Genomic DNA, 19,928 nt, shown 5'->3' on the forward strand with positions numbered 1-19,928 from the left:
TAAATTTGTGTGTTTCACATTTGGACGTATTTATGATAAAAGGAACCATGTGCATAGGATTGCGTGCAAAATAGTTCCTTTTAGCATAAATATGTCCATTTCCTGATTTGCCCTACATGCTTAACCAAGTGCATTACGGTCTGTTCCAGTCGTTTCAATCCAAACTGTCGTTCAGTTCGAAAGAAATCGTGGCTCTTAGTTGTTCTTGGTGTAAGACTGCGTACCATAATAAGGAATCCTGTTTCAATTTACAAAAAATAGGCGAGGAGTGTCACCTTGGTAAGTTAATTACTTTCATTATATTATTTTTTATAGTCGTAAATTTTTATAATTATACGACCCGCATGTGTAAAAGTAACGCACAGCAAATAATTTGCCTCACTCTCAGATTTACACACCTTTCGTCCATTTCTATGCAAGATGTAAAGCTTTCTTAAGAGAAAACGCGTCTTGTTATTGGTTCGAAAAAGTCAATCTAATATTTGTTTAGTCTCAACTTAATTTCTCTCGATGATTTGCGCATGTTTTTGTTATCCTCACAATAATCAACGCGATTCAATACACCACACTGAAAAAAAAAGTGAAGTTGATTTAACGTTCTGGATGTAAAAAAAAAAAAAAAAAAAAAAAAAAAAAAAAAAAAAAAAGGTGTGCGAGAACTTACAATATGCTGAATTACCCGCTACAACAGTTACTTTAGCAATATGTCAAGATGTAAAACTAACTTCCGTGGCGGGTAAATCAGCATTTTATAAGTTCTCGCACACTCCTTTTACATCCAAAATGTTAAATCAACTTCACTTTTTTTTCCGGTGCGAATTTCTCCTTCACAGGCATCATATTATTTCTGAGTTAATCATGATGTACAGGGTGATCCAAAAGTCCCTTCCACCCCCTCTAACTTTTTACCTAATTGAGATAAACATTTGAAACTTGGGGGACATTCCTAGGTCAAAGGGAGCTACTTTTTGGCCCCCCTAAAATTTTCAGGGGGGCCCCCTTGGGGGGGCAACGGCCCCCAACTTTAAATTTTCAAATGGGAAGACCCCCTCTGTGATAGCTCGTTCGAAAGAGCATAAAAAAAGAAAACTTTTCGCGCAAACCCGAAGTCAATTTCTCAAACCGTTTCAAAATGGCGGCCGGTTAAAGTTCAAAATGGCCGAAATTTCACACCGGTTATTTGTCGATGGATTTGCGCGAAAATCGGTATGTAGGGGTATTTTGACACGAGAAAAACGAATTTGACGTTAGATTTTCAAAAAAACTAAAATTTCCAAAATGGCCGCCGGTTAAAGTTTAAGATGGCCGAAAATTTTCACCTTGGTTTTTTCCTGATGGATTTGCCTAAAACTTGGAATTTGAGAGTATTTTGGCATAAGATAAACAAACTTGAACTTAGATTTATAAAAAAATAAATTTTGAACTCATTTTGAACTTTAACCGGCGGCCATTTTGGAAATTTCGGTTTTTTGAAAATCTAACGTCAAATTCGTTTTTCTCGTGTCAAAATACCCCAACATACCGATTTTCGCGCAAATCCATGTGCAAATAGCAGAGGTGCCAATTTTCGGCCATTTTGAACTTTAACCGGCCGCCATTTTGAAACGGTTTGAGATATTGACTTCGGGTTTGCGCGAAAAGTTTTCTTTTTTAATGCTCTTTCGAACGAGCTATCACAAAGGGGGTCTTCCCATTTGAACATTTAAAGTTGGGGGCCGTTGCCCCCCCCCCCAAGGGGGGCCCCCCTGAAAATTTTAGGGGGGCCGAAAAGTAGCTCCCTTTGACCTAGGAATATCCCCCAAGTTTCAAATCTTTATCTCAATTAGGTAAAAAGTTAGAGGGGTGGAAGGGACTTTTGGATCACCCTGTATAACATCATATTTTAGTTTCACCAATCGAGATTAAATTATTAAACGTGCATTGATTTTTAAATCTAATCAACAGAGGTGCGCTTATCATCAAGTTTCAGTTATATGTCTCTATTTTTAACTATTATTCATGCCAAAAATTGAATATTAACATCAACACGTTCAATCGTTCATGATGAATATTCATGTTGTTTTAGTGGCAAAATTCTCTATTTTTCTTTACATTTTTTTCCTCTCTTTTTCATCGGACTACCTCCATGCTTATGTGGCTCTTAAAAGTAAGTTAACATCACTGAGCTGAGTTTATTCATCAATTGAACCTTCGCGACTTTGTTTTAAAATTACAAACTATGACGAGAACTAGAACCACTTTGTTCTCATTGGAGCATGAGCTAGATCTGAGTCCGTGCTCCAGGGCCGATGTTAACTTCACCACGAACATGCCCTTTGTTTTCAGAATCACCTGTTTAATCTGAAAATACGATGGCACTCCACGTTTAAATTCAGCGCTCAGTCGCTAAATGGACGTATATCTGCCAAACGGAACTACATGCATTATGACGTGAGCCCTGTTATGCAAATATTCTTATGGGCCTCAGGGTTCATGTCTTAATGCACATAGTCCCGTTTGACAGAAATACGTCCAAATGTAATTAATTGGCTTTGTAGGTGACATGGACATTGGACAATGTCGCCCAATTGATGGGGTGAAACGCGGCCACAGTAGTCTGCCGTGCTAGGGAAGAACACCGTATGAGGCTTCAAGCGTTGCCAATTATTCTATGAAAAATTATCAATTTCCGGGAAAAATTTATAGAAATATTCCTTCCAATTCCTCAGATAATTTTGTAAGGAATTTTATCTATAGCGTCTGAAAATTTCAAGGCAAAATATTCTATGATAAACAGTTACTGAGAGGATATTGGGCAACATCTGAATTCTCATACTGCGTTCTTCCTTAGCATGACAGTGGTACCGTGGCAAGGAAAAACGCCGTATGAACATTTGAGAGCTGCCTTTCCCTCGACACAATGTTTATTTTTGAGGCAACTTATAAATATTTTTCCTCGAAATTTTCAGGAACCTCAGGTGAAATTGTGAAGAGTTACCTGAAGAATTTGAAGAAAAATATTCATAAGTTTACCAGGAATAGCGTGTTTTATCAAAGGTTTAGCAACGCTTGAAGGTTCATACGGCGTTTTTCCTTAGCACGGTAGAGTAGTTTTACATGGACGTATTTCTGTCAAACGGAAATATGTGCATTAAGACATGAGCCCTGAGACCCAGAATATATTGAAGGGCTCACGTCACATAATGCGCACAGTTCCGTTTGATAGAAATACGTCCACATGAGAATCGCGAGGTTCATCTATTTTATGGGCGCGAACCAACGGATGGCAGGTCTAAAGTCAACAAGTCGATGAAAGCTAGCCACCTGTATCTCCATTTGCACCGAGGACTAAATTCGCTGGGAACGCGTCGCTGTTCCGGCATATGAACTGGAAACTAGCGAGTGTTTGCAGTCTAATTCAACGGCAGAAAGTTTATGCGAGGAGCATGAGTAGCAAATAGACTGGTCCGCAACAAGTTGTTTTTACTCGGATTAGATGGCAAAGCGTTGTTGGAGAGTGGTGCGACACAGAAGCAACCGAAAGTTAATGGTCAGGCGCCGCGTTCGCCAGTTCCGTTGGACTCTTTCCAACCGTGTAGTTGATGCAAAGTTTTACGTTATGAATGAGTCGCACTATGCTGAAGGACTCATTGAAAGTCGAGCTCGAGGTGGTTTAACGTAAGTTTAATATACCTATGCACCCGTTATTAGCGAAAAAAGTGACATTTACTCAGGACTTGACTGAAAAATACAAGTATACACCGCGGAAGATATTTATCAAAGCATTAAGTATAAAAATCGATTCAAATAATTAATTCAGTCCACACCAATTGGACCGAGTTTATCAGTGAGGAGCCAGCCCACACTTTCAAAGAAATTGAGTTAAGAATGTTTTTAAGTTCCCTTTTATCGCATAATTCCCCTGCCAAAGACTCTAAGTCGGAAAAAAAAAATAGTTTGTGAATACAGCGGTTAAATTTTATTTTTTACATTGAGTCTTATGGAAGAATAAAACTTCAAACCTCATTTTCTCAGCTCTATTTTAAGTAATGTGGGTCGGTTCCTTTCTTATCAACTCGGTCCAATCATACATTTTCATTGTAAAAATAATATTCACGTGACTATGATATTTAAAAAATGAATCTAATCTCTCCTCAAAACGCGTACATTGCAATCTTATCAAAACTCGTTCTCAGCGAAATTATTATTACTTGACCCCATGCAGTACGGATGATCTAATAAAACCAAAGTCCGGATTACCAAATGAACATCCACTGCAATTTTTTTCGGAGAGAATACCAAAACAAGAGACTTCACAAGATTCGAAGATCGTAACAATTGTAATCACTCTTGATAATTTGATTTCATGAATTGGCTGCCTCAAAATTACCGACATGTTCGCATTTTCCATGGATGGTATTTGATACATCAAACAGGTGAGATTGTATCGATATCGATTGGTTCAACAAGTGAACACAGTCTCAAAAGTCAATTTAAAAATCTGAGGGAACGAGTCTTTTGAGATAGACTTTTTATACATTTTAGAACCAAATGGCAATGAAAAGTGAAATTGTTAGAAATTTTCTCATTTCCAGCTTTTCCAACTGAAATCCAAAAATTTTTGTTTGAGGATATGTTCTATAGTTTTGAAACCAAACGATACATCGAACCGCTATCGAATACGATCCATTGGTACTCTATCTGGAACCTCTCCGTTCCCGACACTCGATTTTCCCGGGGAACTTGGATCATTGGACGTATTTCTGCCCAACGGAACTATGTAGCTTTAGACATGAGCCCTGAGACCCATAAGAAAACATGCATGACAGGGCTCACGGCATAATGCACACAGTTCCGTTTAGCATAAATGCGTCCATTTCAGCTCCGATCCAAAGGCTAGATGGCTGGGCTGATAAAGTAAATTGGATCATGCATCAACAATAGGAGCAGAGTCCTGATGCGATTTTCCGAGCGTTTCGGCAACGCAGTAGCCCGATGCCGGAAAATGATTCATGCACCCTTTTAGCCCGAAACTGCCCTGTTGATGAGTGACTCTAGTGGACTCGAGATAAATGGCTGTGTTCGGACGGTGACTCCCCTTGAATTTCGAAATATAATTACTCTTAGGTCGGCCAGCGCTAAGCCCTCGATGAGTTATCCAAATCAACACAGGTACCGGCCTCGCCCCGCCGCAGATTACTCTTTCATCGTGAAGTCATTACCGTTGCTTTATCATCGAGGAAAAACTAGCTTTTTTAGGAAGCAGTCCGTAAGTTCAATGCTCCTATTTCCAGAAACTAGTTCCGAATTTTAGAACTTCTGAGATTTTTCTGAATTTTTTCGGAACTTTTGAAAAAATCTAAAAAGATTCATAGAACTTTTAACGGACACGGAATAGGAGTCCTGCGTAAATTGATGGCTCAAGTCGAAAAATCGTGCAATAAAAAATCGTCAATAAACTTTCCTTTACAAAATTTAAAAAATTGTATTTGATTTGAAAACATTTTCTACTGAATGAATTTAATTTTAAGTCGAAGGAGTTTCCCTTCATTTAAACGAAGTTTTTCTTGATTCGAGGAAAATAAACTTGTCGTCGACGGCATAGTAACATTTATTTATTTATTTTTATTTACAAAAAATCATTTTTTAATCAAAGAAAATGTATTTGTTACCAAAAAAGAATTTCATTAAGAAAGAAAATTTGTTTTATTCAAATACATTTTTTTTAAAAATTCAAGAAAAACGTTGTTTAACCATTTCTCGTGTGTATCTCAGATTGCGACGTTCAAAATTTTCGCCCTTGTTTTATGTTTTTGAAATAAAGACTAATCAAACACTTGTTTTACATTTTCCACTAATTTTCCTCACGAATTCTAAAAAATGCACGCAAAATTGAAAGAAATAACATTTTGATTAGTTCTCCTTAAAGGTAAAAAAAAACATAATCGGAGATTTTTGAACCTGGTGATTTTGATACGCATTTTGCCCATATACTCATATACTCGTAGTAGCACAAAAAATTTTCAAAACTGTCATCTCTACCAAAGTCATGACAGTTCGTTACCCTTGGTCATGATGGGAATTGGAACATAAAGCAAACCAAATTTTGTGTTCATCTTGATGCAGAGTGCAGTGATTTTTACATAGAAAGCAATGAAAAATCTGTCGAATCATAGAAACAACCAAGGGCTAGGGTTACTCGTGTTCCTTTTCCAATATTAACCGAACTTTCGTGTTATTTTTCCTTTCGGTTCAGTTGAATTTGGTGATCACTCGATTACGAAAATTTAGACTTTACTGCTCTGCTGTGCTGAGGAAGAACGTCGTATGAACATTCGAGAGTTGCCAAATTTCACTTGATAAAATGTGTATTCTTGGCGACATTCATATATATTTGTCCTTGAATTTTTTAGATATTTTAGATTAAATTTCGTACAAAACTGTCTGCAAATTTTGAAAACAAATATTCACGATTTACCCTGTAAATTCGGTTTTTATCCACGAAAACATGGCAACGTCTAAAGGCTCATACGGCGTTCTTCCTCGGCACGGCAGTGCTTTCCTCAATAACTAGGTTGTACGACTCGGGAATGGCACCGCTGTTTTTAACTTGGTAGTTGTTGGTTGTTGGTGACTCCCGAACTCCCCAGTCCCCAGCGAGCGCGGCTCTCATCGTTGTCGTTCTGACGTAAGGGCGTATCTCCACTTCCACATGAGCCCCAAACAGCATGTAGTTTAATGGATAAGAGGACTCATGTGGAAATTGAGTTACACCCTTTTGTGAGAGGGACGAAGTCATCTCGCTGCTATTCGTCTTCGAATCCCAGGTGAAATGAGCCTCCGGTGAAACCCGTGTTTTGCCGTTTGATTGATTGATCAGGAGTTATAGCTCGACGGACAGCAACGCAGCCATCAATAAAATTCCCCCGTCCCTCCTCCGGCCCCTCCCTCCATCCCTCTCTCGTATTTTTGACCTGGGGTTTTTAATTGGAGCGCACTCTCATCTCGCGCTTGTTTCCCTGGAGTTGTTTTCCTAATTGAAGCACATAGGGGGAAATACCTCTATCCCATTGTTCATCGGAATGTTGCCCGCCGCCGCCTCTCTCTGATACATCCCAAGACGTTGCCGCAACCTACTCGATCGAGTCACACCTAGAGTCCCTTTATACTGAGAGTCAAGACAATTTGAATCCATTTCTGATTGGTTCCCGTATTTTAGGCCTCCACAGTGTCACAAACGGGAATAAAGATTACATTTTCACCAATTGCAAAGATTATAATCTGGAAGGGACCAGGGAATTACGGGTTCGGCAAAAAACAAACGGAATGAGAGGAGGAACGGAGAAAGGCATTTGAGAATGGGCCGATCAAAGATTACGAAAAACGTTCAATTTCTGTAATCTTTATTCCCGTTTGTGACATCCATGAGCCGAATTGTCTTGACTCTCAGTATAAAGGGACTCTAGTCACACCCTCGTATCGCCGCTCTACTGTTTCTGATTTCCCGCACAGTTAAAAATGCCCGTGTTTAAGGTTACTTTGGGGAACTTTAAGTTACTTCCTTTTCGGTCAGACCAACTCAAAGAACTTTGTTGATCGAATAAACCAGCTTCGAGGTAAATGAGGCGTTGGGTGCGAAAAGGGCATTTCTTGGTTGCGGTGTTTCAGAATTTCCGCGCTAATTTATATTTTAGAGAGGAACCATTGGGTGAATTTCCTGAAATTTTTCGTTTCCAGCATTATAAAATCACAGAGGAAATTCAGTAAAAGTTCCAAAGAATTCCAGACATTTGCTCTAATTATAATGGATGAAACGTTAGCAAAGATTCTGAGACACCGCAACCAAGGAAGGCCCTTTTTGCACCCAGCGCTTCAAATGCTGTCGCAGTCTCATAGATACGCCCCGCCGCGCCGTCGGTTCAAACGTCTTGACACAACTATTCGTACTCGATGGATGTCCATGTTGCATCACCAAAAATTGAAGACGCTCACGCTTTCGTCATACCGGACACTCATGGGAATGACGCAGTGACATATACCGTGTGGTTAGGTCAGACGTCTTGATACAACTATTCGTACTCGATGGATGTCCATGTTGCGTAGCCAAAAATTGAAGGCGCGCACGCTTTCTTCATACCGAACACTCATGGGAATGACGCAGTGACATATACCGTGTCGTTAGGTCAGACGTCTTGATACAACTATTCGTACTCGATGGATGTCTATGTTGCGTAGCCAAAAATTGAAGGCGTATAAGATTTCTTCATCGCTACCGCTAATGGGAATGACACAACAGCGCACCATTCGCACTTGATGGATACCCATGTTGCTGTTGCACAGCCAAAAGCTGAAGGCGCTTTCGCTTCCTCCATGCCGACCGCATCTCTTATTAACACGAAAGCGTCGGTTCATTTTTCTTATGACATCGGAGGAAATTCGATGGAGTGTTTGACAACTGGCCGTATTTCTGCTAAATGGAACTAAGCGCTAATTTCAGTACGTAGTTTCAGTTCCAGTTTTGGGGATTTTAGAATCCCGGATAGCGCGTTCTGTCGAACGGAACTAAGCACCGTAAAAAATTGAACGGATAGATTTTGAGATATGGCTGTACACAATTTTTGGGGGACGCCTGACGGACGGACACACATTTTTTCAAGTATGGTTATATAGACTCCAGTGACCTTAAAACGTCTAGAAATTATGAAATTTCAACTTCTTTTTTCTTTCTTGGACGATGACAATACTTCCTTTACCCGCGAGGGGACCGAGAAAGTGAAAACATTGTGAGCATAGGACGGTTAGTGCTCGTCAGTCACCTGCACCCACCAACCCAACCCCCCCCCCCCTCCTCCATCTTCCGCTTAGTTCCGTTGGCAGAAATACGTCCAATATATTTCATCACGTCGCTATGATGCAGGTTTTGTACTAGGTAAAATCGAAGGAGCACTGCGATAGAAAAGGTTGAAAACACACAAAATGTAGGCAAGAAGTTTTGGAGCTGCTTATTCACTCGCATCAATTACAAAGTTTAACATCAACTTGGAAAAAATATATCAATTTTAGAGACTAAAATAGGCGTTCTCGAGCACAGAAACGTCTTACTCTGTATTTTGTGTGTTTACATCTCTTTTTCTCACTGTGATTCTTCGATTATATCTATGTGTTGGTCAGTCTAAAATCTGATTTGAAATATATATCCTAGGCACAGACTATTATAATTCATTTCTATCGAAATTGGCGAGTGATAAAATCGAGATTCATCGTCTTATAATCGTTTCATTAAATTGTAATCGTTCGAACTGGCTTATTGTTGCTGAATATTGTAAAAGCGGATGAATGCTAGCAAAATTGATTCAATGAATGTAAATTGACCAACAAATTATTTTAAGAACGTTTCGAGCAGCAAACCCAATACCTAAAAAAATTAATTCCTTGTATTGTTATCTTCCATAATTTTCAAAAACTCGCGTTGCTGTTACCGCCCACGTCCCCAGGCGGTACTGAACTCTCAAAAAATGTCTAATTCAGGTATTCTTTGCGCAGAATGTAGTTTCCTATACCTTGGTTGATCTGAGTGTACTTCCTAAAATTTGATACATTCTTTTGAGGTTTCCTTCTTCTTTTTATTATTTAATGGCATGACAACTGCGCCTCCTGTTATGGCATAAATAAGGATTAAGTCCTCTTAAAACTTTTTAATAAGAGCTGAAAAGTTGTGCGCATCAGGATGAACAAACTTAGGGGAAAACTTTTGTCGTGTTTTGATATGAAAGTAAATCAATGCAAAGATAATAGTATTAATGAATTAAATTAAAACTGAGCCTGCACCCCAAACGCAGAGAATGATTCATAACATGAAAATTCCATAAAAAAGCCGCAAACAACAAAGCCTGTGAATAGATGATGGATTAGATATGAAGTTGAACGGCACAGTGAGGTTGATATTCACCATTCTGAAAAAGGGCCTCGATTGAGCCTCCCTTAAAAAAAGAAAAGGGGAAAAAACGGAAAACAAATACAAATTCTCCTTGCTTTGACTTTTCACTCGCCATGGCAACTTCATCATAATCGACGTGCCATATCAACTGATCGAGCCAACTTTATTTTTATCACCGAATGGTATCTCCCAAAACCTCTTTGAAAACATGAGCAAGCGGCCCTTTCGTGATAGCAAAGAGAGCAATAAATATCAAATGTACGAAATCGAGTTTCCTTCAAAATTAGTTAAATCTCTGATAGATGAAATCACTGAAATAGCTGATAACAGCTTGATTCATCTTGTTTCCATGAAAACGGGACTTATGAGAAAGTCGTATGTGCAAGAAAAATGACGTGGTTTCAGACAAAGCAGCAGTAAGTGACATTATTCCTCCAGAAAGCCAATGAACCACAGTGTTTTCAAGTAAAGTGCCGCCCATTCTGCGAATTTCTGACCTGAAAATGTGTTTTTTGTGCGTCCAAAATGCAACCACGACAGCATGCAGAGGATAGTACTAACGGCTGTCTTACTGAACACCAGCCTAACATGAAAATGAATAATACCTTTTTATGGATTGAAATATCGTCGAGTTTTAATTACCAGACGATTTCTAAGAGTCTTTCGCATGATTGGTCGCAATTTTACAACAGAAGCTTCTACCAATGAAATTTTGCGCTATCAGACGTCTCTGCGCCCATTTTCTCAAAACTTCATATTTGCACTTACGGCTCTCTTCGCTATCACGGCAGAGCCGATCCTTACAGGTAAAGTTAAGACAAGTTGTCTCATGGATGCTACAAACGGGAAAAAAAGATTCCATAATTCAAACTCTCTCGTGATCTTTGAGCAATTCATCATTGAGTTCCTCTTTTCTGTCCCGCTCTCTCATTCTGTTTGTTCCCTGACTTTGTGATCGGTGAAAATATATTCTTCTCTCCATTTGTGACAAAGTGGAAGTCTAGAATACGGGAGCTACTCGGAAATGGATTCCTTATGTCTTAAGTCTCGGCAAAAAAGGACTCTACCACTCAAGCTGGAGAGGGCACCGAAGTGTGAACCTCAAGCTATCTGCCGTCGTTGCTGAGTAAACCCTGGGACAAAATTGGAAAATTATGGAAAATAGATTATGCATGCACTTTTCTTGTATCCGATGATACTGCATGAGCCAAATTTTCCGTAAATTTTTTCTGTTACTGAACTGCCTTAACCAGGAAGGAACAAAGCCACGTCAGCTTGTGCCAAATTTAATTGGCAATTTAATTTTTACATGAGAACGGTTGTGCAGATTTTTAAGCAAATTTCAGTGAGTTTCCTGCACAGTACGAGGCAAATTCTGTAACATTTCCAATGAAATCTGCACAAAAGTTCTCTTGTAAAAAATTGAATTACCCAGTAATATTTGGCAATAGGTGATGTGGCTTGGTTCGTTTCTGCTGAACCTATTTACCCAATTCCATAATCCATTAACCCAACCCCGCATGCAGAATAAAATATGATTTATTTATTTATTATTTATAACCCGGTCCAATTATTAATGTGTTTCAATTTCTGGGGTTTTCTCTGACCAGGAGATTCTCTATTCTTCTTATTTTTGTGATTGCACTTGGATCAATGAATGAGACTTAACAGATAGTGAAAAGAATGTGCCTAGCCGAAGGCCTAGCTCTGAAAAATGAATTTACACGAGAGGCGGAAATGTAATGAGTAGAAAGCGCGCAGGAGAGTTTCGGTGAGAGAGCGCCCGTGTCAATAAAATGCCAGAGAGCCTGTGGCCATTGTCCCTCTATTCTTTCCAATTTAGTGGACAGTTAACGTTCTTGCCATCATACCCATCTCTCTCCTTTCACCCGCCTCTTGCAAAAGCTCGAGAGCAAAAATGAGGAGAAACTTTCTTCTGTGTTTATTTTGTTCAGGAGCGGAAAATTGAAACTAAACTCAATAACAGGAAGCTATTCCGGAAAAGAGGAAGGTAACCTGGCGTGCTCAAGAATTTGAACTAGTTTTTGTGTGATGACAAATCTTTCCTCCGCCCGAAGTTAACCGCGGCCTCTAAAAGTTCCTCTTAAAAACTCGCATCAAAGGGTAAAGAGAATCGAACTGAGTGAACTGAACGTTCTCTGGAATGATGAAATCCAATAAGGATATGAGGAAACAGTGAAAATCCAAAATATATCGATAAGTTATAAACGTAGACAATTCTGGGAATCCTCTCGATACACTCGACATCAGCAGTAAAGATATTTAATCCACGATTGAAGATAAGTGAACGATTGAGAGTGTAAAAGTGTTTAGAACGTCTCCGGAAAAATTGATGTGTTGAAATAAAGCAGAAAATCAAATATTAGAGATCGTTTTCCATTTGAACGCCAGCGGCAAAAGTTCTTATTTTAGGGATATAGCATCATGCAATTTTTAAACTCTACTTTTACTGAAATTCAGCAAAAAAATTGCATGATACTTTCATGAGCTAGACACCTACAATTTTTTCTTTAAAAAAAGCATAAACCAATTTTGAAATGTCAGTTAACTTAACGCGTCAAGTTACAATCTTGCATGTAGGAAATATCGATCGAATGTTGTTATTTAATGCATAATATTTCCCTAAAATTTTACTCACAAAAACAATTATAAAGTTGTCGAAAAATCTTAAGATAACCGAATGATCACTCTGTTAAATCTGTTTGATCACGATTAAGTCTGTCTTCGTAAGTAGGATTTATTAAACAAAATAAGTTTGCGCAAGTGGATTTTAGAATGTCCCCTGTCTTCGCTCGCCCACAGAACGTTCCTGTTTATCATTTACGTCATCTTGCGCCTCTGCATAGAGAATGTGGGAGTTCTTTCATAGCTGTCCAAGTCCCGCAAGTTTTATAAGTCTCTGTTGCACGTAACTGCCTCCCACTGAAACCACTGTCGTCTTAAAGAGTAAGCCGCATTTTCTTGGGAATTACAATACGTTTTCTGCACGAACGACATCTTTGCCTCACTACTCTTCTAAGTTCATATCCTATTCTTAAATGCGGCAGTACCGCAACATCTGGGTTCGTAAACTAATTTATTGGGGGGCACTACTACAATTATTAATGAAATTGGTGATGCCCATATCATCCAAAGAACCCTACCTCTTTTTTCCGCAGTGTATTTACCTATCTCACATCGGTATTTTCATCATGCAATTCACGAAAATTCGGTTAGTAATCCATTAATATTTAATATTTTAATAGATCTTCAAACACACGGAGAAGTTTTCAGTTGCATGATTTGTCAGGTTAAAACACGATTTTTTCATTGGTTTCGTTTATCTTTCAGTGTTGACATCACCTACTTATTTTGCCGTGCTGAGGAAAAACGTCGTATGAACCTTCGTCAGTTGCCAGATTTCCCTTTGATCTAATACGAATTTGCAGGAAACCTTGGGAACATTTTCCGTTCCATTTTCAAGAGAATTTTCCTTGTAATCAGATCTATGTCATCTGAAAATTTCTAAGGAAAATATTCATGACTCTCCATAAAAATAAATATTTTATCGGGGGGAAATTTGGCACCTTTCGAATGTTCGCACGGCGTTCTTCCCTAACACGATAGCATTGCGATTAGCGTATTTTTAAGATTATATGATCAGCGTCTTTACTACGACGGGCATCCACACTTCTTTCTAATGAAATTCAAGTCCTTTACGGATCAATACATCTTTTTTTTTTTTTTTTTTTTTTTTTTTTTTTTTTTTTTTTTTTTTTTTTTTTTTTTTTATTGAGAGTTTAGTGGCTTCTATTCCTTTAGGAATCTACAGCCATCTATAGGCACTATTTATTGTCCGAAGACATCAGGGAGTTTGGTAGACATCCATGCTCGGGCTTACAAATTTTCACGGATTAAGGCCGAGCGAATTCTGCTTACAGATCCACTCGTCAGTTCCATGAAAATTTGTCGCCACCACCGGGATTCGAACCCGGGACCTATTGACCTAGAGTCAGACGCGCTAACCACTAGGCCAACCTGGCCGGCCAATACATCTTCAATTTTATGTAAGCCATCGACGATCCCTCTATACAGTTTGGCAACCCTGACGTTATCAGTAGAACAATTGTTGGCGTTCCTCGTGGTTACACGTCGCAATAAAGCTTTCAAGGGTGTGCCCGTGACAACGCGTCTCAACGTATATAAATATTTATGAGGTTAAGGAATAAATAAAAACTTCCGACTAATGCATCCCGGAGGCTGATATCAATCAATACGCCGTTCCTGCCATTGCTTCGATGATGATGGAATCTGATAACTCTCTCCCCTATCGAGGCATAATAAAATACTGCCATTCCAACTCACAGCATAGCCTTTCGTAGCAGTGGCGAGGCGTTGATGATCGATTATCGATAGTTCCCCTTATGAAGCTATGGTGAATATTCGATTATTAAAGTGTTCGTTGCGACCTTCCTGTTGATCGATTCTTTTCCATTGGTTCAAATGGCGGATCAATCGATAATCGCAAAGCACGCCACGCCACTGCTTAAGAAAGGTGGCAAACTGGCCAGAAGTCAGTTTTTGGCTGATTTGAATGAAAGTTAAGTGAAACGTATTCTTCTTTTGTTATTCGCTCTCATAAAGATTGTAAGGTGTTCTAATTTAAGTGTTTGCGGCGGAATTTATTGAAAACTACTTAAAATTTCTGTTCTGCGGCCCGTTAAAGATAGAAATTTATGAATCGACCTGTAACTTTATCTGCGCATATTTTAAGCATGCCTGGAAAAGACTGAACTAAGGTATCCGTATCAAACGTGCTAACGCTTTGTAATCTGCCTGTACAGAGAGGAGGAGTGGTGCAGATTAGACACAATTGAACGTAACCGTGCGTTTAATTAAACATTTTCAAGCGAACGTTCATTTATCTCGCGTCACGGAATACTAATTATTTCCAACTATTTAAATTATATCAACTCTTATTTCCCTCTTTATCTTCCTGGAATTAGTGTAACAGATTGAACAAATGGCACCAACAATGTAATGTTTACCGCCTTGAAAGCAGAGAGTTCTATCATCGTGTCGCCACGGAACTCAAAGCTCCTTCAATTGAGTGGATAGGCAATTTGATCTCCGGAAGGTTCGAATAGTTGTATCACAGCGCCGTGAACAAGGAATCGGAACACAGCGCTAAGTTAGTTGAAATCGTATTGAAAATGACTTTTTTTAATAGGTTTAATTCAAAGATATTGAAAACCAACTACGGTGAAAGTAACTTGGAACATGTTAATGATGATTTATATCGACGGTGAAACTACCAAATCACGTATCTCGTTTGCGGTGTTTAAAAATCTACGCTCGCATTTTATTTTTTTGAAGTAGACCAAATCAATATCATTCCTTGAAATTTTCACAGAATTTTCTCCGCACGAGGAGAAAAAATCACAGAAATTTTCAAGACTGGACGTTGAGTAGTTTTTCATTTAAAAAATAAAGTATGACAGGAAGTCTGCGACGTCGCAAACCGAGATACGTGGTTTGGTAGTTTCACCGTCGATATATCCCTTTGGCTTTACGTATGTGTGTCTGGCTAACCTTTTCACTAATCTCCGCCTTGAACTAACTTTTTCCGTTTGAATAAAAAAACTGTAATTTTTACGTTGGAATCTACTAATTCAGAAAAACTAATGTCCGCATCGACGGTGAAAGTACCAGACCGCATATCTCGGTTGTGACGTTGCAGACTTCTTGTTATACTTTATTGTTTAAATGCAAAACTACTCAGCATCAATTCTTGAAGAACGTCTGTGATTTTTCTTCTCTCTTTGAAGAAAATTCGGTGAAATCTAAAAAAATTATGTTGATTTGTTCTCTTTAAAAAAATGAGATGGGAGCTGAGATATTTAAACATCGCAAACGTGATACGTGGTGTTTTAGACTCACCATCGACATGTATACAAACCCCAGTATCCGTTCTTAATAATGGATGGTTGGACCCATGAACTTTTGGACTCACGCCTTCTTAATATGTCTTCCGTCCTTTTAAAATTAGTGGGCCATTTTAGCAAACAATATTTTCTCAGATTATCACTGTCAAAATATACTTGATATCATTATTTATTCTATGTGTTTTTAAAAAAAAATTAACGCACGTATTGCTTTTTCAATGAATATAGTTGATAAATTTTGAAAACAACCCACGTTCTTAAATTTAGTCTGCACTTATATTTGAAAAAATTAATGACCTAAGCACCCTACCGCTATATACCGTGTCTTTAATTAAATTAAACTCTTCATTTAGCATAGATTGCACGGAAGTATGGGCGTCTTGTATTTTCCGAAGCAGCAGAGAACTTGCCCCATGTTTATAAGTGTATGGGGAACCCGAGATAATAACGCCCAGACGCCGCGCTGTCTTTTAGAGATCAAAGGGAAGTGTACAGGATACAGCTCCCTGACAACGTTATAATTTGGCGATTGTCGAAACTCTAAAATTACAAGGTCCGCTTCTTATTCCAAAGCATAGCAGGAGAAGAGTAACGTAGAAGAAAGGTGTTTATTACTCACTGACATCATTTTCGAAGAGGGTAGGTCTCTGGGGGGTCGTATCAAGTTTGCGAGCGGTAAGAATTTAGGAGTCATCCCAGCCCAGCCCTTCCAACTTTTATCTTGCCGCTTTTAAAAGAATTAATATTCTCACTTTGTACGCGGGATTATTTGCGCGCTAAAATTAAGACGCTTATCCGAGGGAAAATATTTGTTACGGAGCCATGAATTAATATCAAGCAAATTCCCATCAGTAAATTGCTATTAGTGCCCTCTCGTGACCGCCTTTCTCCTCCCTCCGTGTCCCTCCCGTTTATATAATGATGGTATTTATCTATTTACTCCCTTTTTATAACTCCCGTCGCATTATGTAAGACCAGAATTTACTATTTTCCAACCTCAAGCGAGACCAGTTAACCCTCTGTGGCATGAATTAATTTTGGATCTTGGATTCTGTGGGACGCAAATCTATGTTGTAGCTTTCGTAAAAACTCTAGAGTCCCTTTTTGTTCAAAATTTTAAATAAAGTATGCATATTGTATAAAATAGAATACTCAGAAAATTAGCGTTCAGATAGCTTGTATTATTCTTTAAGAAAAAAAAAACACGCTTAGTGATAGTCCCAAAAAGAGTTTCCCTATACATTTTTTCAGCTGTCAAGGAAGTCAGCCAACTTTCCCCTAATTTATCCTTTCATACTGAGCAACCATCCCGTATTACCATGTTAAACTCCACGTGTGACTGTTTTTGCTCGTGATACAACCACAGTATATTGATGGTGAAACGTTTAAACCACGGAACTCAAAGTTCCTTCAATTGAGTGGATAGGCAATTTGATCTCCGGAAAGTTCGAATAGTTGTATCATAACGCCGTGAACAAGGAATCGAAACACAGCGCCAAGTTAGCTTAAGTCATATTGAAAATGACCTTTTTTAATAGGTTTATTTAAAAAATATTGAAAACCAACTACCGTGAAAGTAACTTGAAACATGTCAATGATTATTTATTTATTCATTTGATTTTACGTATGTGTGTCTGACTAACCTTTTAACTTATTTCCGCCTTGAACTAGTTTTTCTGTTTACGCAAAAAGCTGCAACTGTCCCGTTCGAATCTAATATTTTGTAAAAGCTGAATCCCACATCGACGATGAAACTACCAGACCGCTTATCTCGGTTGCGACGTTGTAGATTTCCTGTCAAACTTTATTTTTTAAATGAAGAACTGCTCAACGTCATTTTTTGAAAACTTTGGTGATTTTTACTTCCTTTGAGAAGTAAAGTCTGGAAAAACTTCAAAGAGTGATATGCTTATTTGTCCTTCTTCAAAAAAATAAAATAAGGGAGGAGATTTTGAAACATTGCAAACAAAATACGTCGTTTTGGAGTTTCAGCGTCGATTTTTGAAAAAAAGTCCAACGCGTGGAAAGGTAGCCTACGAAACATGACACAGTTTGTAAAATTAAAAGATTTTGGAGAATTATTGACAACCATGCTAGCGAGGACATCCAGATAATCATCATTATTTGCATCAGCGGTGGCCCAACGTCAACCCTCGAGCGAACTTGCCGTGGAAGCCTGTCATTAGCGTCTTTGCCAATTTTCGGGTAAATATTGTGGGGGGTTTTCCGGTTGTTAATAGGTGGTTTTCTCTCCAGAGGATTTGTCTCTGTACGAAAGGACTGATAGATGAGCGTGAATTATTTATATCTCTCTTCAAATTGAATTTGAGATGCGAGCATCGATGAAAGAGGACAAAAAAGAACTTGGTTACGAGAAATTAATTTAAAATTCCACTCTTTAGCTTTCTGGATTGGAAAGAAAAGTTAAGACAAACTCACATGGAAGAAACTGTGTGGTAAACGAACCCAGGGAGACTTTTAGTCGAAGATAATCTAAACCCAGGTGTCATTCACCAAACTGCAGTGCTAAGGCAGAACGCAGTAGGAGCCTTCAGCCGATGCCATATTCCCTTAAATCAAAAATGAATTTTACATAGAAAATTGTGAATTTTATTCTTGAAAATTTTCGGAACTTACTCCAATGTACTTGAAAATCTCAAGGAAATTTATTCGTAATTTCCCTCAAAAATACAATCATGTTTTATCCGGAGAAATTTATTAACTCTCAAGTGTTCATACAGTGTTTCTCCTTAACATGACAGTGTATCCTTGTACGCTATCTACCTCATAGACCATCAGCACTTTCATTATTTTCCCCAAAGAGTCTGCGAATCCCCGGAGTCCACAAAGAGGTACAATTACTATAGTAGGTACCTACATTGTCCTTAAAAACTGTTTATTTACGTTACTCCTCGAGTAATATCAGCCTGAGCCTAATCGTAGTTAAGCGTGGTAAAAATTGCAATTTTTGTTCGGATTTCAATATTTTTGGGTTTGCTATACGCATAATTCTGCTCACGTCAAAGGTGAAAAATGAACCAGTAGACACAGTACGAATTCAAGCATTCTGATACATGTCTCCGAATTAAAATTTCACTTAGAGCACGATTTGCAAAACGAAAATTAAAGAAACTAACTTCTAACTAAGCTACATTACGTTTTTCGATGCGTAAATTCAAATCTCCCGCTCATAAAAAAACAAAAGTCTACATGAGTCAAAGTGCACCCTAAACGTTACCATAGCAGACACTGCGGTATGAATATATGGAAACCTCAAACTCATTGTCAGTACTTCGGCTCAGCCGTTGCGCGGTTATAACTTTTCGAACAAGACAGGTCGGGAGAAGAAACATGATTCAATTAAGAAGCCTATCAAAATTGTTGTAGTACGCGATTTGATTCAAGTAGACTATTGTTTTTCTTGTGAGCGGGGAATTCGAAATTTTCTTAACTGATTTATAAACGTTGATTTATGTTAGTTATAAGTGGCTTTCAATAATTTTTGTTGTGCAAATCGTGTTCAACGTGAAGTTCTGGTTTAGAGACACGTAGTAGAATGCTTATTTTCGCACATTGCCTACCGGTCCATTCAGAGAAGTGATTTTTATTTCAATGATTGTCCCCAGTGTTGCAAATTAAAATCTTAAAATTTCGTGTGCAATATTTCACGAATTTTCAGACAAATATAAATTATATTGAAAAACATTTTTCCAAATGAAATGCAAACTTAAATGAAAGGTGACCGGTTTTTACCTTTTGGTGTTTTTTCGTGCGTGTTCTTTACCCAGCTTTGTGAAATTTCATTCAATATTTCACGGAAATTTTCAATATTTCATATTTTTAGTTTCACCCGTGCAACCCTAATTGTCCTTCAACCGACAAACTTGATTTTCTGCGAAGCCGCAACACCGCCTATTGCCGGAGGTGAACTGGACCTATAGAGAGGATTGCATATCCCGTCGCTCCTCTGGTGTAAGGGCGTATCTCCATCTCTACATGAGCCCCGGAAAAGATAAAGTTGTACGGGGAGTAGGGCTCACGTGGAAATCGAGATGCGCCCTTACGCC

The 19,928-nt window shown here is 38.5% G+C and overlaps 1 protein-coding gene across 8 annotated transcripts in view; it reads left to right on the forward strand.

The window, feature by feature from the left end:
- LOC109034475 (retinal degeneration A) overlaps positions 1–19,928 on the forward strand; it is a 237,719-nt gene that overhangs the window by 143,996 nt on the left and 73,795 nt on the right. For all 8 annotated transcript variants that reach the window (XM_072298976.1, XM_072298977.1, XM_072298979.1 and 5 more), the window contains exon 6: positions 150–279. In XM_072298976.1, the coding sequence (XP_072155077.1) occupies positions 150–279 (130 nt within the window). The remainder of the gene's footprint in view (positions 1–149; positions 280–19,928) is intronic.

Source organism: Bemisia tabaci, chromosome 3 (genome assembly GCF_918797505.1).
Source record: "Bemisia tabaci chromosome 3, PGI_BMITA_v3".
Classification (NCBI taxonomy): Eukaryota; Metazoa; Arthropoda; class Insecta; order Hemiptera; family Aleyrodidae; genus Bemisia; species Bemisia tabaci.